The following is a 24,753-nucleotide window of genomic DNA, read 5'->3' on the forward strand; positions in this document are numbered from 1 at the left end:
TTGTTACAGCAGCCACAGGAAACTGATACAATGACCTCAGCACAATTTCTGGCACAATAAAAGTCCAGTGTTCGTCATTATCTTTAAGGATTATGATAACTTATGATTGGCAAGGACAGTTACAGAAATACACAGATGATTAAAAAAAAGAATAAGTGCATGAGGAAAAATGAGACAGATGATTGGAAATTAAGTCCAGAACTAAAACAGGATGTCAGGCAAGTTAATTTCAAATGCACTGATGAAACAAAACACAAAATGCTAAGGTTAACAGCCCTGCCTTACACACAAGTCTCTGGGGACTTGGCCCTGCTGAGGCCACTGAGCAGAAGCCGAAAAGCCAAGGCATCAAATTCAGTTGGAGAGGAAGACACCTAGGGGCTCCAGGGCAGGAATGTGGGCCAGAGGCCAGAGGGGAACAAGGGTTTCAGAGCCTCAGCACCTAAAGACTCTCCATACAGGCCACTGGGTGGTTACGTTGGCAGAGGGCACGTGGACTGTCCAGGGGTGAGCTCGGCTATCAAACGTCTCAGGGGACCGTGTTCATTCATCTATTCAACACACACTTGGGGAGGTCAGCTGTTGTTCCAGGTGCTGACAGCACAGCAGAGAACCAGGCCAACCAGGTTTCTGCCCTCAGGAGCTCAGATTCTATCTAGCAGCAGAGTCAAACACCAGATACCAGAAGCTCCTGTTTGGGATAGAGCTTGGGGAGTTGCTAAGGGCTTGCTACCCATGACTTGGGTCCACACAAGAGAGTGACACAACCACCGGGGAAAAGAGATCGGGACCAGGTAACCGCGAGGGGGAGGATGCTCCACAGGGTACCACCACCAGAGAGACAAAAGCCCTTCTTTCCACAGTCTCACCATGGAATTGAAGAAACAGATGCACACGTAATCACCGCAGAACAGGATGAACATCACAAAGGCAAGGAGGCCATCTGAGTGGAGGGGATATCTACACTGGGCCTTAAAGGATGTACAGAAGTCTGCCAGGAAAGCAAGACCGATGAGGACAGGCCAAAAGAAGGAAAACTGTGCACAAGCTCCAAGGAAGGGAGAGGGCAGGGCAGTGCAGCCTCGGACACAGATCTGGATTCAAAGTCCAATTTCTCTACCTACTGTGCCATCTCAAGCAAGTGATTTTTTAATTATTTTTATTATTGAATTAAAGATTCTTTAAGTTCTGTAGTGCTTTACAATCTTCAAAAGTTTCCCACATGATGTCATAAAATCCCATAATAATCCTTTTCTCCCACTACCCCTGTCTTCCCTAGTGGTAAGGAATCTGCCTGCAATGTAGGAGACCTGGATTCGATCCCTGGTTGGGAAGATTCCCTGGAGGAGTAAATAGCAACCCACTCCAGTATTCTCACTTGCAGAATCTCATGTACAGAGGAGCCTGGTGGGCCACAGTCCTTGGGGTTGCAAAGAGTTGGACGCACCCCTCACGTGCCCCTCCTCCCTCCCCTCTCCCCACTGGCAACCACTGGTTTGTTCTCTGTCATCTGTGAGTCTACCAAACAAGTGACTTTGGACTCTCTGAGGAAACAATCAGATTTCTTATCAGTAAAATGGAGAGGACTCCTACTCTGGCGTCATTGTTCTTATTACACACATACCCCTCACAGGTAAGAAGAATTAGATGAGCTAATACATGCAAAGCGCCTACCTAGTGCAGGACAGTTGGCATCCACGGGGTCAGAATCATGCGTTGGGATGTGCATGAAAGGGGTGAGCTGCTGAGCATCCCATCCTAACGGGCATTCTGGGTCATTTCTAAGCATTTGGACCTTGTGGGCAAAAGCGACAAAAGGTTAAGGGGAGAGAAAAGCCCTCCCCACCTCCCCACCCCTACCTGGACTGCAAGCTCAGCAGGTTCTGAAGGGGTCAATTCAGTCCTGGGCAAAAGGCTGGAACTCAAGAAATGCTCCACAGAAGGAAAAGCCAGGGTCAAGGGCGGAGCCCAGGAAACACCCACGCTTCTGGGGCACAAAAGGGAAGCAGAACCAGCAGACGGAAGTGAGAGCAGGAGATGAGAAACAGGAAAAGAGAAGTAGGTGAGCTTTGCACTACAGAAGCAGATGGAAGGGAAAACCATGTTTTTAGTAACTAGCGGTCACTGCCGAAGGCTAGAAGGAGAGAAAGTGAACAAATACAAAGAAACGTCCACTCCATGTGGCCACCAGGAGGCGACCGAAGACCTGGGCACGGGGTACCAGGCTCCAGATGTGGGGCGGCGGGATGCCAGGATGTACCGAGGTGAAAAAACGGTGGGAGATGAGGACATGGATGTAACATCTACATGATTCACCAGCAATAATTTCTAAAAGTTTGCATTAATGTCTAAAGACTTTCAAGGAGGGAAAACTCAATTCATTTCAACTAACTGAACACTTTCGCTGAAGCAGAGACACCCTACTTAGCAGGAAAAGGGACATCTAGCAACCTTCTCCACGGAGGTATGGCCACAAACTCCACAGCAAGTGGAAACATCACATGAAGAGCTGTTACAAAGCCCACACATCTTATGATACAAAGAAGCCACACAACGCGGCTCAGGATCCCCCAACAACACATGCATGAGCCAAGAAGGCAGCGGGAGACTGAATTTTGCAGAAAACTGTGAAAATAATGTTTCCAGAGCACTTCAGGTAGCACTGAAGAATCACCACCCAGCATTGTTTCTGGAGCAACAGAAATGATGTGTCAATCAATCCCCGTTTGTTGATTGCATGACAGAGAGACTGTTTAGCACTTTACAAGGTCCAAAGCCCTGTCACAGATCTACAGCTTCCTTCTGACCTCATATTCCCTTTGACTCACTAGATAATTTCTCTCCTTCCTTTCTCACTCAAATTTCTAAATTTGAGTAAAGCTAGAGGGGGAAAAAATGCATATGTGCAGCTTGGGGGAAAAAAATCCAGTACAGAAGAGCAAAATAGAGACCGCTATACCTACGTGTGCTGCACAGCCGCACACACAGAGGCCAGTGAGCGAATTTGTTTCTTTCCCAACCTGTCCCTCTTGCAATAATAGCAAAGAGCCTCTCTTTGACTGAACTCTAACCATGCTCTTCTAACTGAGCTTTTTTTCATCTGGGTCTCAACTTCTGGACTTGTGTGTTCATCTTAGCCTTCACTGATTTTGGCAAGGATCCCGCCAAGTCAACTAAGCCAGAATTCCCCGTACGCCACATCTGATCACCCCTCAATATATAATCAGGCTCCTTGTTCTCACCCTTCCCCGGTGATGTCTGATCCTTGGCATGCCTTCAGCAAGAATCCTGTTAAGTCAGTTTAGCCAGCTTCTCCCTTCACCCCAGACCCTTCCTCCTGGTAACTTTCCAGCCATTGATACCCACCTGGCTCCTTGACTCCAAATTCCCACTTTTCCTTGTGGTATTCAGAGTTGAGTTTGATCTCTCTCCCTGTAGTGATCCCTACACCTATCACAACAGTCCTCTGAATAAAGTCTGCCTTACTGGTCTTTGTTTTTTTTTGGCTGCACTATGCACCATGTGGGGTCTTAATTCCCCTACAAGGGATCTAAACCATGCCCTCTGCATTGGAAGGTGGGCGTCTTCACCACTGGACCATCAGGGAAGTCTCTGCCTTACTGTTCTTTAACAAGCGTTAGGATGAATGTTTTTGTCTTTTAACAGTAAAGACACCCCCGTTCTCCTTAACCATCCCACTGCCAAACTCAGTCCCTGAGAAGCAGTTGCAAGGTTCTATGTTACTGATAACTACATTAATTGAGCACCCATTGTATAGTAGGCATTGCCTATAAGCTTTATGTGTATCATGTCAATTTATCCTCAATTTTAGCAACCCTGTACCCTGTGTGCAATCACTTACTGAATCTTATAGATGAAGAAACAGAGAATCTGGGAGACTTGCTCAAGGTCACACAGCACAGTAAGGCTACAAGTCAAAGCAAGACACCCTAGCTCTACCTTTGATGCTCATAACCAGCAGAAAACTGGATTCATTCCCAGATGCCTAGATTCTTTCTAAAATAAAAATGCTTGCAACAGAGTACTTTGGGGTCAGTTCATCAATAAAAGATCTGTTAAACAATGTTACATTTATACAAGAGATAGATTAGGAGCCACTTTAAGGGCTGGATGATGACAATAAAACATCAGCACCATGAGAACAGGGGCTTTCTCTGCTTCTAGATTTACCCTCAGTGCCTAGAACAGTAACCTACAGAGTAGTCAATCGAAGGAAGGAAGGAAGGAGGAAATGAATCAATGAATGAACAAATTTCTGAGTGTTAAACTATATTTGAATTATATCTGGTTTTTATTCTCTTCCTTTTGCTTAATCTTGCTTTCTGAATATTCTGCAACGGACCTGTACTACTTGTAAGGTGAAGAAAAAAAACATTTCACAGACACCCTGAGCCATTGACCCAACACATACACATGATCTGTAAGCCCTTCCTACAGAGATCAGAGAGATCATACTGCCAGTCAGTCTGGCAAATGACTCCTTTCTCCTTTCCCAGCTTATCCCTGGCTCCTCCCCACTCACCATGGCTCTGTCAGGGCAACCAGAGACCCTCCAGACAGCTCAGTACCCATTCCCCATCATCTCTTCCCTCCCCCCATCTCTCTGATCACATACTTTACTTCCACATCAATTAAATTCCACCAATGAGATGACAATCACAGTGACTACCATTTATGGAGAACGGACTGCATCCTCGGCACCATGAACTTGCTTTCTTAATCCTCCTAATAATCACATTATAGCAAAAGGATGAGCAGGTGAATAATTCAGCTCACATGATTAGCAAGCATTTGAACCCAGACCATCCAAAGCAGCCTAGACCTTTAACCACTGTGCTAACCACCTCTTACCCTGTACTGACCACCTACTGCATGCAGACCTGGGTCAAAGGTCTCAAGCATGTCCACATGGCACCTACTGTGTGCCAGTCTGGGGTTGAGCACCTCTTCTAAGTGAACTCAGAGTTGAGTGCTGACTGTGTGCTGAGCTAGGGCATGCACAAGAAAGTTCAGATCAGAAAGCACACTGTCATCCTAAACGCTCCTAATCCTTAGGAGAACAGAAATAATGATATAAAAAGTAATAGTAACAACAACCAATATGACTAGGAGAGTTAAAAAAAAAAAAAAGTAACAGTAACAACAGCCAACTGTATCACTATGTCTGGGCTCTCCATTTAGACATATAACTTCAGTGAACCTTCTCAGTCAGCATCAGAGGCAGGCACCATCAGAACCCCCATTTTACAGACCAGAAAACTGTGGCACAGACAAAGAAATGCCTGAGGTCACATGGCAGGAGACAGAGTTGGGACGTGAATTTAGAATTTCTCTGATTCCAAAGGTCCTGGCTGTTGAAATACAGAAGGGATTGCACTAGGTAGGTTTGCTGGCTCAGTCTCAGATGGACAGATACAGGGGAGAGGAATTCCACCCAGAGGGAATCACTGGCCTGCAGGCTGAGAGTGTTACACAGGGTCAGGCTGCAGATGCACAAAGGGGGCTGTGGGAGCTGCTGCACAGGAGATGTGGCTGCGGACAGACAGGCTGGAAGGCCAAGTAGATAGCCTGTACTTAGTGCGCAGATGGGAGCCACAGATGGTTAAGGAGCAGAGAAGGAACTTGAGGAGACCCACGATTTAGGAAAAGTTACTTTGCAGGCTTCCCTGGTGGCTCAGTGGTAAGACTCTACCTGCCAATTCAAAATACACAGGTTCAATCCCTGGGTTGGGAAGATCCCCTGGAGAAGGAAAAGGCAACCCACTCCAGTACCCTTGCCTGGAAAATCCCATGGACAGAGGAGCCTGGTAGGCTACAGTCCATGGGGTTGCAGACAGTCAGACACGACTGAGCAACTTCACTTTCACTTTCACTTCCATTTTTGGGGGTGGAGGGGGATAGAATGAATTTAAGACAAGAAGGACCATGGGCTGAGAGACTGTTGCAATAAAGGGTGGACATGGACTCTTTGGGTCTGCCCCTCTTCTGCAAGCAGCATGCCCTTGCCTTCACTCTTCCCTTAGGAACCCACCCTCCTCAACTCCACCTGCTGGTTTGGTGGGGCTACCCCTCCCCCACTGTCTCCTGGTTTGGTGGGGGGTGCCCCTCCCCCACTCCAGGCATGGGCACTGATCCAGGTATAGACAGCCAGAATTGCAGGGATTAGTTCACATGCGCACATGAACCCAGTCAGAGTCTCTCAGTCTGGAGACTTCTGCGGAAATCGGAAATCCGTGGCAGTCGGTCTCTCTCTCCTCCCCAAAGCCTGGAAGCTGGGTGGTTAGAGGTTATCTCCGTCACTGCTCAGGGAGAACTTGCCCTCCTGCCCCCAAGACAGGCGATCAAGGAGGAAAACAGGGCTGGGGGAGGGGGGTGAGTTCGGACAGCCTTATCTGCAGCTAGTACTTTACCTGGACTTTCCAACCACAGAAGCTAAGACTGATTTCTTTTCTTCGGGGGTGAGGGAGTAGGAAGTTTACTGCACTGGGCTCCTTTCACTGCACCTGACAGATCTCTAACCATCCCACACGGACTGAAGTTTGGGGTGAGAAGTAAGAGCAGAAGCGGTGATGGAGCGGTCAGTACAGAAGGAAGGGGCCAGGTGAGGCCGGCACCAGAAGAGCCAGTGTGGGGCCCAGAGGGCTCCAGATCCTGTCAGCAAGAAACAGGAGGACAAGGGCGGCCCAGCGACCTTCCAGTTCATGACCTTCAGGAACCAGTGCCTGGGGACAAGGACAGGCCAGCCTGGGGGGCGGAGGAGGGGTGACAGGGAAAGGCTTAATGGGAGATTCCATTCCGAAGAAGAACCGGTGGGGGGGGGCGGGGTGCAGAGGACGGAAGAAAGATAGTAGCCAGAGGGCAAAGGAGGGGCGAAAGAGGGCATTTCAGAGCAAGGATGGGGGGCAGGGCGAGGATATCAAGGAGGAGAGAAAGCCCACAGTGGGGGTGGGGGGCCCTCCAAGCCCCTCGTTCCCCCAGGGCAGACGGAGGAGCGACCAGGCACTGTTTTTAGGCTCCCAGGTCCCCTGTGACCTTGTGAGAGCTTTGGAAATAGGAAGGCTATGCCAGACCAGGAGCACTAGACCCTCCGGCTTGTCAGGACACCTGGCCAGAGATGAGGGCCACGGAGAGGCCTCCCTGCATCACAGGAGTGGGCGAACGTGTCTTCTGTAACTGCCAACAATCCCACCAGCCCCGACCAGAACCTGCTGTACAGCAAAGATGCTCCACGACTCAGGAATGAGCCTCTAAACCACTTTCTTAGTGAGAAGAGGTCAAGAGCACAGGCCTCAAAGCCACTCTGCCCGGGTTCAAGGCCCCGGGCCTGCCACGACCTTGCTGTGACTTGCAGGCAAGTCACTTAACCTCTCTGGGACTCCATTTCCCCACCTACGTACGGAAGGGAAGCAAGCTCAGAAACGGAGACAAGGTGTGCCCAGTGCAGTGACTTGCGTGTAGAAAGCTACTAGTCAGCGTTCCGAACCCTTGGTCACTGAGTTAGGAGGACACGGTGGCATGATAGAACAGGCTTTCCTAAGACAAACAAGAGCAGGCACGGCAACCACAGCTCGCCTATGCATTTGTCCAACAGACGGCTGGGGAAGGAAGGCGGACTTCCAGCCAGAGCAGACGGAGCCTTCAGATCCTACGGCCCATTCATAAGCTCAACAAGCAGCAGGGAAAGCATTTTTAGCTCTCCCACCAGGCCCTCCCCACTGCCATCCCTATTATTGGGGGAAGGAAGCCCCAGGGAGGGAGGAAGTGTTCTCTGACCACAGCCTCCCCAATTCAGAATCCACTCACAGGATGCTCTTTATTCCCGGGGTCACCTTCTCCTACTCAATGGACAGAACAATAGCTTCAGAAGCTGGGGGGTGGGTGGGAGGAGAAGACCCCAGTCTGATGGCAGGGGGTGGGGATGATGGATGGCTAGCAGGAGGAAACTGCTACTTTACTGTCCAGAGAGGAAGGAAGCTGGCTTGTGAGAAAAGCTCAGAGCCGGCAAGGCAAAAAATACTGCTGAGCCTCCCAGTTATACACCAAACCCCAGGAGGCTGCACTTACTCCACTTGTGAAAGCAGGCATCATGGTGGTGAAAGGACAGAGGTGGCTGAGAGACAGGGTTCCTGAGTCAGGGGCCTGGCTTTCAATCCTGGCCCCATGCACCTCAATAGATGTGAGTTGTGATAGTATTTTACACATCTGCTTTTAAACAAAGGGTTCCTCAGATGGCTCAGTGGTACAGAATCCGCCTGCCAATGCAGGAGACTTGGGTTCCATCCCTGGGTCGGGAAGATCCCCTGGAGAAGGAAATGACAACCCACTCTAGTATTCTTGCCTGGGAAATTGCACAGACAGAGGAGCCTACAGGCAGGCTACAGTCCATGGGGTCACAAAAGAGTTGGACACGACTTAACTAAACAACATTTTAAACAATCCTGTCCAAAAGCAGTGAGTGAAGGTCTAGAGGTAGCTCTGGGAGATGTTTTAGTTGGGAGATTTTTTTTGTGTGGGGGGGATGGTAAATCTCAGTACCACCCAGCCCACAGCAGACACTTTATAGATATTCTTTGAATTAGAATAAATTCAAAATAGTCATTTGAATAAAGGAAAGGGGCTGTTGCATGATCTTGAGCATAGTGTAGTATTTTTTATTTATTTCACAAATGACCATGTCATCTGTACAGGCACTGACTCACCTATCTTTTCGACAGCCCTCTAAGATTACAGGGGAGGAAACCAAGGCCCCAAGAGATTAAGTAACTTGCCCCAAACCACACAGCTAGAAAGTGGCCACAAGGGGATTCAAACCTACCTTGCTGACTCTAGGTCCCCACCCTAACTTTCAGGCCGTACTGCCTTTGTCTGAAAATATCTATTTCCAAGCTAGAGCCCAGAGCCCAGAAAAAGAGCCCATCCTCCAAGCTTAGCTTTAAAGGGCCTTATTACCAGTGATGCTGGGCCTTTTGCTTCAGTGGTGTGTGTTGGGGGGCAAGGATTGGAGGTTGTGGTTGTACATGCATGTGTTTTTTCCACTTACTGGTTCAAGACAACCCAGGGAAAGGCATAAAGTTTACAAATCCTAAAGATTTTGCTTGAAAGATTTCTTATATGTACACACCTGTGTAACTGCCTCCCAAATCAAAATACAGAATATTCCCAACCCCTTGAGACCCCACCCCACCTTCCATATGCCTCCCCCCAGTCAGTGGCTAGCCCGACCACTTTTCTGACTTTTCACGCTACAGATTAGCTTTGCCTTTTCTAAAATTTCACATAAATGGGATCATATGGTATGTACGCTTTCATATTCTGCTCTATATTCTATGAACAAAAACACATCACCAGCACATGGACAATGATTGCAGGAGAAAGGAGAGGGCTGTCGCTAACCATTTCTTTCTCCTTCAATAAGCACCAGGATTGTTTTTATTTTGGCTCTCTGACTAATGAAAGGGGAAACCCAGGAGGGCTGGACCCTGGAGTTTGGAACTCCATGAGTTAACAGTGGAAAGCTAGTGACCATGGGGGCAAAGGAGCTGTCCCGCCTGAAAAGGTTACTGTGAGAGGGAGGAGGCTGCCGGTCACCTCTGGTTGTTCTGGATGCCCAGAGGAGAGAAGGCTTGTGGAGGCTTTCGAACGCTCCAATCTGGTTCCTCCAGCGCTGGGGGCGCCCAGAGTGGCCTCAGACTCCTCCCTAGCATTGACCTTGTTCCAAAAGACCGGGAGTCCCCCCAGAAGGCGCGTCTCCCTACCAGTGCACTGTTGGATGAAGTCCTGATATTCCGCTCCCTGCTCGCCGGGGACGATGGTGGAGCCGTCATATTTAAAAGTCACCCTTTGGATTGGGAGAAGAGAAAAACACACACATACACATACACATCAGCGTTGGTGCCTGAACGGTGCCGAGCTTCCACAGAACAATCTAAAAGATGCTCTGGCTAGCGAAAAGCCAGCGCTGGCTTTCCACGCTGTCCCGGGTTAAGACTGCGGGGAGACCGCACAGGGATGACCCTTAATCCGTCCCGTCTGGAAGACGGCTCAGCGCACCAGGCCCCTTGTGAGCTCAGGCAGCGGGGCTCGAAGAGCAATGCAAAGTTCCTCACCAGATGACGGCCGAGCTGTCGTCGCGCACCAGGTTGTACGCCGTTCGGCAAGCCTCTTTGTCGATCTTGGTGGCCATCGCCGCGGGGCCGCAGTGGGGATACTGTGCTCGCAGCGACAGATGAGCGCGCTTGGGGCGGGCTGCAGGGATCGGAGCGGAGCGGGGCGGGGACGCGCGGAAGGCGGGCGGGCAAGCGGGCGGGCGGGCGGCTGGCGCCAGCAGCGAGAGAAGGAGAGCTCCGAGCTCCGAGAGCGGCGGTGGCTCCGAGTGCGCTAGGAAAGCGAGCTAGACCCAGGCCACGCAGCCCCGCCCCCCTCCGCCCATTGGCCTCCGAGGACGCATTACGCCCCACCCCCTATCGCTATTGGTCGCAGCGCGTGTCGGGGCGTGGCGTCTTTACCGGCCAGCGACCAATCCCAGCCCGAGTGGGTTGCGCAACCCTGAGAAGGGGGCTGGAGAGAGGGGCTTTTTCTCCCTCCTCCCCTCTTCTTCTCCCTCCCCGCTCTTCTCCTCCCTCCTCCTCTTCTTTTCTCCCTCCCCCAACCCTTTCTTGTTCTCCCACTCCCCTAACTCCTCCCCCATTTCCTCCTCCCCAAGCCCTGTTTCTCCTTTCCCTCTCTCTACTCCCTCTCCCTCCTCCCTCCTTGAGTCTCCCTCCTCATTCACTGCCCGCTCCTCGCCTCACCTCCTCCCCTTGCTCTTCCCACTTCCCTAACCCCTTCTCCCTCCTTCCTCCCTATTCCCACCTCCCCTCCCTTCCCTCATCTCCTACCCCAGCCTCCCCTAGTCCTCCTTATCCCCCCAAACAACAACTCCGTTTACCTCCTCCCTATTCCTTGTCTTCAAGCTCTTGTCCTCTCGCCTCCTCCCTCTCTCACTTTGCACCCCCCCCTCCTCCCTATCCCTTCCTCTACCTCCCTCCTCCCCACCAGGGCTCCTGGGCTGCAGAGCTCCACAGGGAAGCTCCACATGGGTGACTTACTGCATCAAACTGCCCTGGCCCAGTGTTGGGCTCCGTGGTTTCTAGGTAGGGAGAAATTGGAAAGAAGTAAGATTGTTAGATAAGGAGGGGATAGAAAGTGGACTGCTTCCAAAACACTGGTGGGGTCACTGTTTACTTTACGCTCTGGTTATTTGCATTCACATCTTATCTCCCCCTTTGGGTTCCACTGAGGGCAGGAGCTGACTCATTCTGTCTTCTTCCTTCCCTCACTGACTCAGTCATTCATTCCCTCCTGCAATCATTCCACAAAGACCAGTTACAGGGTTCAGGCAAGTAAAAAGGCTGGACCCCCCAAGACCCGGCTCTTGAATCGCATCCAGTGTTGCCTCTTTTTAACTGTAGGCCTTTGGACAAGCCTCAGAAACTCTCTGATTACCTTCCTCCAATGGAATAGTAATAGTACTGACCACTTTAGATTCGAACATAACTTAGCGACTAAACAACAACTACAACTGACATCATAGGTTTGCTTTATGGTTCATGTTTAATGAAACTTGTCAACAAATATGTTAGACATTCAACAAAAGATCATTGTTGTTGGTTATCAACTAAAATAAATCGTAAATAGAAATCCCAAAGGTCAGGGACAATGTTCAATTAATAATAAAATTAATTCTTAATGGTAAACAAACAAAAATCAATCGAGCATTGAACAGGCACATGGGGGAAGGTGAGTGGGGAAAGTAGGAGCTGGTATTGCTATAAATTAAAAGGCAAAAACAAAGAAATTCCAGTTGGATGCAGCTCAAAGCAGCTCCTACCTTACTCCCTGATGAAGATAATGGGATAATTAGTTATTAGAAAGCAAGCCAAAGATGGAGCCATACCTCACACCGCAGATCAGGGTAAATTCCAAAAGGATCGAAGATTTGCCTGTAAATAAAGGAAACCACAAAAGTGTCATAAGAACACATGGGAAGCTTCCTTTATAAGATTGGAATGGGAAACCAAACTAACCGTGACTCAAAATCCAAAAGCCATAACGAAAGATAGTTACATTCAGATATGTAAAAAGTCTTCTTCTAGGGGGAAAAAAAGAAAACAAAACAAGGCAGCAGAGCAGTAGAAAGTATTTGCAACTCAAATCAGGAAGAAGGTACCTCGCTGACATATAGAGAAACCAACCTAGGAAAGAGAGGGAATTCCCTGGCAGTCCAGCGCTTAGGACTCCATGCTTCCACTCCTGGGGAGGTGAGGAGGGTTGGGTTTGGGGAACTAAGATCTTGCAAGCCCTGTCGCACAGCCAGAGAGAAGGGAGAGAAAAGAAAAGTGAGCACAGGATATGACCAGACAGGTCAGAAGGCTCTTAAACAATGAGAAGATGCTCAGTCTCAAGCCCTAATAAGAGAAATGCAAATTGAAGCAAAACTGAGATAACTTAAAAAAAAAAACAAAACAAAACTAACAGTTTAGCAAAAAGCAAAATTTGACAAGCATGCTTTGTTGGTGAAGCCATGAAGACTCAGGCCGTCTCATACAAGCTGGTGGGAGTGCAAGTTAGCACAACCAGGCATGGAAGCCACTTGTCAATATCTAGCAACGTTGCAAATCTCTGTGCTCTTGGCCAGTTTCCCCTAGAAACATCAACAGGACATAGGGCGGACTGTGTGCCTTGGTCCCACACTCAGAGATTCTGATGTAGTTCATCTGAAGTATGACTTAAGGGCTGGGATTTTTAAAATCCCCTTTCATCATTTTCATGGGCAACTGGGGCTGATGGTCGCTGCTATAGACACAGTCAAGTAATCACTGAGTAATCATCATTCAAGTAACCACTGACTCGATGGATGAGTTTGAGCAAGCTCCAGGGAGTTGGTGATGGACAAGGAAGCCTGGAGTGCTGCAGTCCATGGGGTCGCAGAGTCAGACATGACTGAGCAACTGCACTGAACTGAATCATTGAGCTTTATTGCTAGTAGCAGAAGCCCCTCATTGATGGGGGGCTGGATGAAGAGATAATGATACAGGTGTGCCGTGGAGAAATCTGAAGCTGGAAAAACAAAGAGAGTAGGGGGCTTCTCTCTATGCACTGTTACTGATAGATCTACCGTCTACGTTAATGATAGATCTACAGTCTACATCGTGATGGAACAAGGCAAAGTACAGAACAGTATGATCAAAACACCTTCTTGTGCAGCTAGCTTTTTAAAGTCGGGGGAGGGAGTACAGAGATATTTGTGTTCGTCCATATGTGCATAAACACCTCTGGAAGAACACACAAGAGAAAAATAAAAGAGTTGTGCCTGAGATGGAGATGAGGAAGGAAGCCAGGTATAAAGGGAAGAGGAGAAGGAGAGAGATTTTACCATATACCATTTTACTTCTATCTATCCTGTTCTGTTTTTGAACATATGAATGCACTATCTATTAAGAATGTTAAACAACAACAACAAAGTGGTTTCTAGCCTGAATTTGATTCCAGAGTTCAGGGACCCTGCCTGGGTGCCTCGACTTTATCTGGATGCTTCCACCTGTAACTGTGTTTCTCCTATTTGTAGTTGCTGTCGCCCTCTACTGGACTGAAGGTGTAAGGTGGGTTTTGAAACAAAATCTGATTTTGAGCATTGTGAAGACAACATGCCCAGCTAAGGCAGAACAATAAACTGCACCCCAGTAATAAATTCGCTGTGTGAATATTTGTTTAAATCTGAGATCCACACAATATAAAAATCAATCTAATCAAACTCGCGTTTCTTTAGAAAAAAATCAGATCAAAATATTTGACATATATTATGTGCTATGACAAAACTAGACTGTGTAATAAAAAGCAGAGACATCATTTTGCCAAACCATCACAAAGGTCCGTATAATCAAAGCTATGGTATTTCCAGTAGTCATGTAAAAATGTGAGAGTTGGACCATAACGAAGGCTGAGTGCTTAAGAATTGATGCTTTCGAACTCTGGTGCTGGAAAAGACTCTTGAGAGTCCCTTGGACAGCAAGGAGATCAAACCAGTCAATCCTAAAGGAAATCAACTTTGAACATTCATTGGAAGGACCGATGCTGAAGCTGAAGCTCCAATACTTTGGCCAGTTGATTCGAAGAGCCGACTCATTGGAAAAGACCCGGGTGCTGGGAAAGATTGAGAGCAGCCAGAGAAGAGGGTGACAAGATGAGATGGTTGGATGACATCACTGACTTAATGGACTGGGAGATAGTGAAGGACAGGGAAGCTTGGCAGTCCAGTCTATGGGGTCACAAAGAGCTGGACACAACTTAACGGCTGAACAACAACAATGTGCTAGCTACTATGTCAGGAATTGGGGGAGGGGCTTCGCTGGCGATCCAGTGGATCTGCACTTCCAATGCACGGGCTCGGATTTGATCCCTGGTCAGGGAAATAAAATCCCACTTGCCACATGGTGGGACCAAAAAAAAAAAAATTGAGGGCAGGTATAAATTCATTCATTTATTCATTCATTTATCCATCCATCCATTCATTTATGGCACTGGGCCTATTGTGTGTCTAAAGGGATGACACACACACTTGCCTGTAGGGGGCAGGCACGTAATGTGAATGAGCCAAGTACACAGTCTAAGAACATTTTTTCCTGAAGGTCATTCTCCTCTGGGTGTCAGTTTCATCTTAGAACTGCCCTTTTAAAGGGGGCTGCTGGTCCTCAGATCTGTCCCAGTTGCTATGCAGGAATCTTAGCATAATGAGGCCAAGCCTTCCAGTTGTCTAAGGAAAGCAAAAAATCTGAATCTTTTTGTGAAATCTCATCTCTAGATTCTTAAACTTGGGCAGTAACAATGTTACATGTAAGAGCTAAACAAACAGGCTCCCTGCCCTCATGGGAATTAGTCTTGGAGGGAGACAAGCCACTTTGGTGTGGGTAGTCTTCTTGCTTGTTAACACTTGAGTGTTAGTCGCTCAGTCGTATCTGATTCTTTGTGACCCCACAGACTCTAGCCCACCAGGCTCCTCTGTCCATGGGATTCTCCAGGCAGGAATACTGGAGAGGGTAGCCATTCCCTTCTCCGGGGGATATTCCTGACCCAGGTATGGAACTCGGGTCTCCTGTATGCGTTTTCTGCATTACAAAGGGATTCTTTACCATCTGAGCCACCAGGGAAGCCCAAATGAAACTCAATTCAAATAGGCCTGGACAGTGGAGAGAAAGCAATGACTCCATGATGGGAAAGCCCAGAGTTAGTAGAATTCAGGCATGTTTAATAAAAAATAAAAGACAGGTAACCAAATTTAAAAATATTGAAAGGGGACTTCCCTGGTGGCTCAGTGGTAGAGAATCCGCCTGCCAGTATAAGAGACACAGGTTCGATCCCTGATCCCAGAAGATTCCCACATACCACAGAGAAACTAAGCCTGTGGGCCACAACTCTTGAGCCTGTGCTTCGGAACCCAGGAGCTGAGACTATTGAGCCCTTGTGCCCTAGAGCCTGTGCTCCGCAACGAGAGACGCCACCGCAGTGAGAAGTCCGCTCACCACAATTAGAGAAAAACTCACGCGGCAACAAAGACCTAGCACAGCCAAAAATAAACAAATAAAATTAATTTAAATTTTTTTTTAAGTAATAAAAATACACAAAGGATGGGAACTTCCCTGGTGATCCAGTGGCTAACACTCTGCACTCCAAAAGCAAGGGGTCCGGATTTGATCCCTGGTTGGGGAGTTAGATCCTACACGCCACAACTAAAGATTGCACATGTGTCAACTAAGACCCAGTACAGCCAAGTAAAATAAATAAATAAATATATATATATATATATATATATATATTTAATGGGACAAGCTAGGACCCATCCCTGTGATATCAGGCAGGGGAGAAGAAGGGGACAGTGAGTGGTGAGGGGCAATGAGACAGTATATTGATATAATGTTAATACAGCATCTATGTACCCTATTCATGATATAGTAACTATATTATGCAGTATTAGGGATAGTAATCAGGGAGCTTCCCAGGTGGCTCAGTGGTAAAGAACCTGCCTGCCAATGCAGGAGACATGAGAGAAACAGTTTCGATCCCTGGGTCAGGAAGATTCCCTGGAGGAGGGCATGACAACCCACTCCAGTATTCTTGCCTGGAGAATCCTGCGGACACAGGAGCCTGGTGGGCTACCCTCCATGGGGTTGCAAAGAGTCGGACATGACTGAAGAGACTTGGCACTCATGCAGAGTGAGTAATAGCTTACTATGGGTTGTGTTCTCTGTGCTGGCCACCGTGCTAAGTGCTGTACAACTATTTTCTCAAGTAATTCTCACGTCAGCCCAAGAAGACAGTGCCACTAACCGCTGCAACATAAAGGAGGGAACTGAAGCACTGAGAGGTGGCACCATGTCCCCAGGTCACACAGCAAGAGCCTTGCAGAGACACTGTTAGAACCCAGGCGGCATGACGTCAGGGGTCTGAGCCTCCCCAGGAAGAGGCAGAGTCTGGACACAGTGAAACTGACCCAGAGTAGCTCAGCCATGTGTGCTCCATTCTAGAAACACTGTGCTGACTTTTTAAGACCATCATTTCTGCATGAGCTTTGTTTCTGTGATTGCAAATAATAACCTACAGAATTTTGAAGGTCAGTGTCCTAGTTCCCACATTTACCTTGGGGCTGTACATTAAAAGAAGGAAAGGAAGGAAGAAATCCCATCTCAGCTGTAATTAGAGATGGAAATAAAACATAACCCTGAAATTTGCTGTTCTCAGCAAGGTGGTTGTCATTCTAAAGCAGGTGTCTTACATGGAATAGATATTTATGGAAAAAGGTATTTATAGAATCGGTGCTGAGCTCACTCATTGTCAAATCTCTGAAAAGAGGGCCCCTGGAGCTTTTGGGAAGTGAAGGTGCTGAGCTATTGACAGAGGGAACGTAATACCTACCTCCTCCCAAATGGTCTTTCTCAGGAACTGTGAGTCACTCAGAGAGAACTCCGCCTGGACTCCAGAAATCCAGCAAGAAGACACTGGAAGGGCAACATGATCTAGGATTTTATCTACCAGTGAGTAAGGGCAGGGTGGGTGCAAGCCTCTGAGTGGAGCAGTGTGGTCTAATGGCTGAAGGTTCAGAAAATTTCTCTCCCAAACCCTGGCTCTGCCATTCCCTTCCTGAGCCTCAGTCTCCTCTTCCATGAAGTGAGGACCACATGTGGAAAATCATATCAAAGGCAATAAAAGCAACTACTTAAAAAAAATTTTTTTTTAGTCGCACCCATGCAGCATGAGAATCTTACTTCCCTGACAAGGGATCAAACCCATGCCCCCTACATTGGGAGTAAAGAGTCTAAACCACTGGGCCACCAGGCAAGTCCCAAAAAGCAGCTGATATTTTAAGTGCCAGCCACCCTCCCCCTCCCCTTTCCAATCAGTATGAAACTTTAAATTGCCTTACTAGACTTGGCACACAAAACTCCACCGGGAAACAGAAACTATATACAGAGCTCATTCAGCGAGTGGGGAAGTATATAAGCAGGAAGAATTGAATGAAGGATATTGACTACGGCAGCGAGCAGAGAAGTCCAGCAGGTTGGTGCACCCCAAGAAATCAGCCACAGCCCAGAGATGGGTGACCAGCCCTGGGTCAGAGAGACAGGGTCAGGGGACACTAGAGTAGAGCTGAAATCACCTAAGGGATGCTGCAGCTCAGAGAAGGTATGGCTACTGGAGATTTGCTCCAGAGACGGGTAGAAATACCCCTGCCGTTTCTTCCCTCCTGCCTTCCACTCTCTCACCAGGGTCTTCCACTATCAGACCCAACATCCTGCAAAGGGGACCCCCTTCTCCCACTCCACCACCATCCTCCTAGCCCTTCAGGGTCAAGGAGGGTAGTTAGGAGGAGGCGGAGGGTACTTAGGAGGAGGCATTCTAACGTCCAGAACCAGGGAAGAAGACAAGGTCGAGCTGGTCAGACCACGCCTTGAGAATTGTGTTCTGATGTGGGGATTGTGCTTAAAGGAGGACCCCAGCAGACACTGGGAGGGATGCGAAGCCACAGATGTGGTTTATCCTGCAGGAGAGTGGCTTTGTGGAGGATAGGGGAACTGCCCCTTCACTTGGGAGGAAGTCCCTCTTACAGCAGATAATGGTGTTCTTTTAAAAAAAAAAAAAGAAAGACTCGGCTGCATTGGGTTTTTGTTGCTGCACACAGGCTTTGTCTAGTTGCAGGGAGCAGGGGTTACTCTTTTTGTCTAATTGCGGTGCATGGGCTTCTCACTGTGGTGACTTTTGTTGTGGCTCACAGGCTCCAGAGGTCAGGCTCAGTAATTGTGGCACTTGGACTTAATTGCTCTGTGGCATGTGGGATCTTCCCAGATCAGGGATCAAACCCACAACCCTTGCATTGGCAAGTGGATTCTTGACCGCTGAACTAGCAGGGAAGTCCTGAAGGTAGTCTTATACGACCCTCCTGGGAGCAGATCTAACCCGGTTATAGGAAGACAGAGTTGGAGTCAATATAAAGATCTTTCTCTTTCATAGAAATTAACACAACATTATAAATCAACTGCACTTCAATTTTCAAAATATATTGATGAAAAAAAAAAGGAGAAGAAGAAAACTCTTTTCTGATGGAACTGAATTTGGCTTTCCTGGGAGGTAGTGAGCTCCCCATCACAGCAAAGGATTTGTGAGAGTTAATTCTTGGTCTAGTGACCGTTGCTATTTTGAACTAGCTTCTACTTTTGACATGACAAAGAAATTTCAGTAACCCAGGGGATCCGGTATTATCAGTTAAACTTTTAAACTTGCTGTGTGAAAACCTGTTTTATTTCCCCTTGGTGTGGTGTGTTTAGTCATTCACAGGCTGTAAGTTTCTCACAGACAGGAAGATGTATGTAGATCCGCCTGACTTTAAGCAAACATAATATGTGAAAATTTTGGTTCTTGGTTCCACTACAAACAAACAAACAAACAAAAAGCTATCATTTAATTTCTTTAAACAATAATTTTCCCTAGGACATTTAAAATATACTTTCAGGGTCAAATAAAAATTTTCCTGAAGTGTTTATTTTATGTTGGCTAAGGGAAACTATTATCCAGAGGAGGTCTATAGAGAGGAATAAATTTTTTTTTTTTATAGAGAGGAATAAATTAATGTGAACAATATGCAAATAAAAAGCCACAATTTTCTGCGGTATTTGTTAAAATAAGCATCTTTTTGGCTTTTAGCACCCCATAACAGCAGCCTGCTGAAGAAGACAATGGCAACCCACTCCAGTACTCTTGCCTGGAAAATCCCTTGGGCAGAGGAGCCTGGTAGGCTGCAGTCTATAGGGTCCTGAAGAGTCAGACACTACTGAGCAACTTCACTTTCACTTTTCACTTTCATGCAATGGAGAAGGAAATGGCAACCCACTCCAGTGTTCTTGCCTGGAGAATCCCAGCGACGGGGGAGCCTGGTGGGCTGCCGTCTATGGGGTCGCACAGAGTCGGACACGACTGATGCGACTTAGCAGCAGCAGCAGCAACAAGTATATGTATATGTTCTTCTTTGAGCACAGGCTGGCTGAAATACACTAGTGTATTTTTTTTAATTGAAGTATAGTCGATTTACAATATTGTGTTAGTTTCAGATGTATAGCAAAGTACTTCAGTTATATTTATATCTACTCTTTTGCAGATTCTTTTCCATTGTAGATTATTATAAGATATTGAATATAGTTACCTGTACCAGATAGTAGGTTCTTGTTTGCCTGTTTCATATAGTAGTGCATATCTGTAATCCTAAATCCCTACTTTATCCCTCCTCCCTCTTCCCCCTTTGGTAATTATAAATTTGCTATGCCTGAGTTTATGTTTTGTAATAAGTTCACTTGTTTTATTTTTCAGATTGCAGATCAGTGCGATTACATGGTATTTGTCTTACTCTGATTACTTCACTTAGTATGATAATCTCTAGGTCCATCCACGTTGCTGCAAATGGCATTATTTCATTCTTGTTTATAGCCCTGTATCTTTCTTCTTGCATGGACCTTCTATAACCTTCTACTGTGATTTCCCATTTCCCATTCTTTATGGTGGTTACAGAACCTAAAGAATCTTTCAAAACCGTCGATGTGCAGAATGAACCCTTTACCTGGAGTTCACAGTCCCTTCCACCTTCTCTTCCCTGGTTTCTACAGTTCATTTGATGTCAATTTCCTTAATCAGGGGCTTCAAGTTTTCCCAAGTTTCATTTCAGTTTTCATAGAGACAATATTCTTTCTTTTTACCCTCATGTTTCCATGATTTCTGTAACACTTAATGGAATCAATTATTGATGATAATAAACACAACTGCCATACACAAGTTTGGGAGCAAACACACTCACTCTGCCTAAGGGTAGAGGACAAAGGTGAGGAAGAAGTATGTAGGTGGAGAGTTCAGTATGCACGTGTGTTTCACAGAAGAAATAGGACAAGTTCAGTAACCTAGTGAGTCAGTTTAATGAAAGCTAGTTAAGAGAGTGTCTTTAAAAAATAACTATAAAAATTAAAACTTTGAAACTCAATTAAAGCTTTGAAAAAAATTAAAAGCTTTGAAACTCAAAGTGCCTTTTTGTGTGTGCATTAGCTCATATTACTTGGTCATCCATCATGTGCTCTTTCATTCATTAAATATTCCTTCTGTGATCTCACAATAGTAGACATATTGCTGGCTACAGGCTGATTGGCAGGGTCACTCTATTATGCCCATTTTATTGGTGGGGAGACTGAGGCTCAGCCAGCTGACATTGCCACACACATTTAAGTACAAGTGCCAGGTCTTTTGGTTGTACATCCTCATGTACTTCCTACCATGTAAGACAGACGGTTCAGATTTCTCTTCCCCTTAAACCAGAAGTTCAGGTTCTCCATGTTGACAGTATGAGGGAGAAAGCAGACTATTCTATAAGCCATTTTGGAAAACTGACAGATAAATAGATTGAAAGGCAAATTTTCCCAGTGTTTGGAGTCAGAGTGCTGACAGCAAACAGAAGGCACATTAGATGGATTCTGAAGAGAATTTACTTTTTGAAATAAGTGTGTATGTATATATCTGTGTATGTATTTATTTATTAGGGCTTCCCAGGTGGCTCAGCTGTAAAGAATCTGCCTGCAACGCAGGAGACACAGGAGTTGCAGGTTCAGCCCTGAGTGGGGAATATGCCCTGGAGGAGGAAATGGCAACCCACTCCAGTACTCTTGCTTGAAAAATCCCATGGACAGAGAAGCCTGGTGGGCTACAGTCCACGCAGTCGCAGAGTCGGGCATGACTGAGCATGAGAATACATTTATTTATTTGGCTGCACTGGGTCTTAGTAGGGACACTCAGGATCTGCAATCTTCATTGCAGCATGCAGGGTCCCTTTTTTAAAATTAATTATAGTTTTGGTTGCACAAGGTCTTCATTGCTGCATGTGGGCTTTAGTTGCGGTGAGCAGGGGGCTACTCCCTAGTTGCAGTGCATGGGCTTCTCATTTCGATAGCTTCTCTTCTTGTGGAGCACAGACTCTAGGGTGTGCGGGCTTCAGTAGTTTAAGCACAGGGGCTCAGGAGTTGTGGCTTCATACTGTATGTAGGATCCATTAGTTGCACGTGTGGGATCTAGTTCCCTAACCAGGGATCTAACCCGGGACACCTGCATTGGGAGTGCAGAGTCCTAGCCACTGTACCAGTAGGGAAGTCCCTGAAGAGAATCTAGGGACTACAGGAAGTTCCCCACCTTTCTCCTCTTGCCCTCCTGTCTCCATCTGGTGCCTCCCACTGGTTCAACCCAATAGGAAGTCACAGGGGAGAGAGCCCAGGTGATGCCTTCCATCAAGGTCAGACTTCTAGGACACAGAGAAGGTGAAGAATGAATCTGAGCACAAGCAGATGGGTAACAACCAGAGCCCACCCTGCTTGCCAATTGGCATCACTGATATAATTCTTTTTTCCTTTATGGTGTTAAGAATTCTCTGAGACTGATTCAGAAGGAAGGGGCAGGGGAAGGACATTCCAGCCAGGGCTGTATTGGTACCAGCCCACCAAGGGGGTCAGAGGGAGAGGGTAGGGGCAAGGTCCTAGAGTAGACACAGGGAACTGTATTCAATATTCTGTGATAAACCATAATGGAAAAGAATGTATATACACATATAACTGAACTGCTGTGCTGTACAGCAGAAGTTAATACAACATTATAAGTCAACTATACTTCAATAAAATAATACATACATATATACACAGGTAAAGCTACTTCAACCACACTAGCCAGGCACCCAGCTCACTGCCAAAGGGTTTCTGTTCTCATAGAGTCCAGCTTCCCCTGCATGGACCCCTGCAAGCACCCCATGTCCAGCCAACCAGAGTTCCTCCTCAACTGTCCACTGCTTCACTCCTCCGGGTCTTTGCACATGCAGTTTCCTCTGCCTGAGACCCCCTTCACCACTCTCATCTGCCTAGAATCTCCCACTTACCCTTTCAAACACAGCTCAGGTGTCACTGCCCCACAGTTTTAAGTCATGCACAGAAAAGCTTTATCTCAGGGGTGTCAGGGAAGTTTAGCATTTGAAAAAAAAAATGTTCATTCCTGGAATTAACCATGCCAACAGAGCAAAAAAAGAGCAAAAAAAAAAAAAAAACTCTCTGGGGATCTGGAGATGTATGTGTGAATGAAAATATCAGTGAGCCAGTATCACACACAGGTCATCATGCTAAGCCCTCTCCATGGAAGGGGAGGCAGGTAGACAGACTCTACTGCCTCACTGTAAACCTCATTCCTCAGAGGAGGAAAGTAAGGTACAGACAGGCTGAGCAATTTGCCCAAGGTCACACAGCTGGCAAGTGGTAGAAGCGAGGGCTGAAGTCTGGTATCTTCACACCACATGCTGTAACTACGTGGCATACTGAATGAATGACTGAATGAATGCAACCACCAGAACCAAAATGATGGTTGACCCAGAGAGACGACAGCCCTGCTGAGTCAGGGTGGGCTGCCCAGGTCAGTCCCTGCAGTGGGGGAGAACAAGAGCAGGGACAGGCAGTTCAAAGATGGAGAAGGATGACACCCCCTCCCATGGAGCAGACCCTTCCCTGGGGACCTAGTGTTCCTCCTCCCCTGGGTCCCGACGGCTGGGGGCCAGCCTCCACCCGCCCCTTATCTCACTATATTACAACTGCGAGTTCATGTGTCTCTCTCCAACTTTGGATGTCAGGCCCGGTTTCACTCAAACTTTTCTGGCCAGGACTGTTTGTCCACCTAGGGACAATCCACTTTTCTTGAATAAAGGAGACAAACGATATTCAAGACTGCAGGAGCCCTGGTGAGAAGACGGCCAGACCCCACTCCAAGAAGCAGTGGAGCAAGGAGCCAGTTGCTGGCAGGAGGTCAAAGCAGGACCAGCTGCTTGGCTGACAAGGTATCAACCAGGCACTTGCTCTTTTCCCTAAGAAGAGTCAGGCTTGGGCCTGAAGTCTGAGCTTGAACTCTATAGACAGAAACTAAGGGGTCCTGCAGCTCACGGGGGAGCTTGGAAGAGATGTTGAAAAGGATGTATCTGAGAGTGCTGCTCCGTGCTGTTCCTAGAATCCCATCAGTACCTCAGGGCTCAGTGGGAAAGTGCTGTGATCAATTAGCAATATCCGCCATGCGTACTCTACCACCAGATGTAGAGGTATGCATGCTCTCTGTTTACCATCAGGTGGCAGGGCTGTGGGAGAAGGGGCTGGGCAGATTAGTAGTCATAACAGAATGAACGGTTCTCAAGAACTTGGAATGTGCCCTGTTAAATGCTTTGCCTGTTCTATTTTATTTAATCCTCAAGATAACTCTCAGAGATAAGGGACTTTGGCCCCACCCCTATGGCAGCTCTATGAGAGTCACAATTTTACCTACTTGTATATTTTTTCATATTTATTTATTTATTTGGCCTCGCTAGGTCTTAGTTGTGGCACATGGGATCTTTAGTTGGGGCATACACACACTTAGGTGCGGCCTGTAGGACCTAGTTCCCTGACCAGGGATCGAACCCAGGCCTCCTGCATTGGGAGCGTGGAGTCTTGGTCACTGGACCACCAGGGAAGTCCCACCATTTTATTTACCTGTGTTTAGCGCTATATCCGCAGCACCTAAAAGAGTACCTGGCATATGGCTGGCACTCGAAAAGTATTTGCTATTGAGTAGATGAACTCCCATTTTGAAGATGAGGAAACTGAGGCCCAGAGAGACAAGCAACTTACTCAAAGTCATACAGTTAATGAGAGGTCCTCTAGGGCAGCATCTCTGGAATGTTCTGAGAAGTGGCATTGTTCTATAATCTGTGCTATGCACTAGCTACAGGTGACTAGTCAGGACGCGACATGGAGGTAAGGCAACTGAGAAAGTGCATTTTAAATTTCATGTAATTCTAACTAATTAAAATAGAAATGGCCCAGCACAGCTCTAGAGCTTGAGAGTTCAACCACCCTAGACCGATACCAAACACCAGGTCCAGGTTTTCCAAGTCAAATGAAAACACTGAGAGTTTTTTCAGTTATAATCCTATCAGGAAGGGCAGGGGTGTAGCAGTGAATGAATCACAAGTAATTGTATTACTTATGTGGCTCTCCTGGCCACACAGTTTTGCGAAGGCTTTTATCCACGCGCTGGGTTTCACACGAGAGGCTTGAAGACTCCATGGGAGACGTGGCTAGTCAGGGTTACCTGCTGACCTTGGACCACAGCCAGCTGTGC

The 24,753-nt window shown here is 47.2% G+C and overlaps 1 protein-coding gene across 2 annotated transcripts in view; it reads right to left on the minus strand.

Annotated features, from left to right (window-relative positions):
- The window catches only part of COTL1 (coactosin like F-actin binding protein 1), a 44,390-nt gene extending 33,999 nt beyond the window's left edge, over positions 1-10,391 (minus strand). For both annotated transcript variants that reach the window (XM_086350174.1, XM_086350175.1), the window contains exons 1-2: positions 10,128-10,391; positions 9,777-9,859 (exon numbers count right to left, since the gene is read on the minus strand). In XM_086350174.1, the coding sequence (XP_086206300.1) occupies positions 9,777-9,859; positions 10,128-10,204 (160 nt within the window). In that variant the 5' untranslated portion in view covers positions 10,205-10,391. The remainder of the gene's footprint in view (positions 1-9,776; positions 9,860-10,127) is intronic.
- Between the last annotated feature and the right edge of the window lie 14,362 nt (positions 10,392-24,753).

The sequence above is a fragment of the Bos grunniens genome, chromosome 18 (assembly GCF_055505025.1).
Source record: "Bos grunniens cultivar Pamir isolate PY7600 chromosome 18, Bosgru_T2T1.0, whole genome shotgun sequence".
In the NCBI taxonomy this organism is placed as follows: Eukaryota; Metazoa; Chordata; class Mammalia; order Artiodactyla; family Bovidae; genus Bos; species Bos grunniens.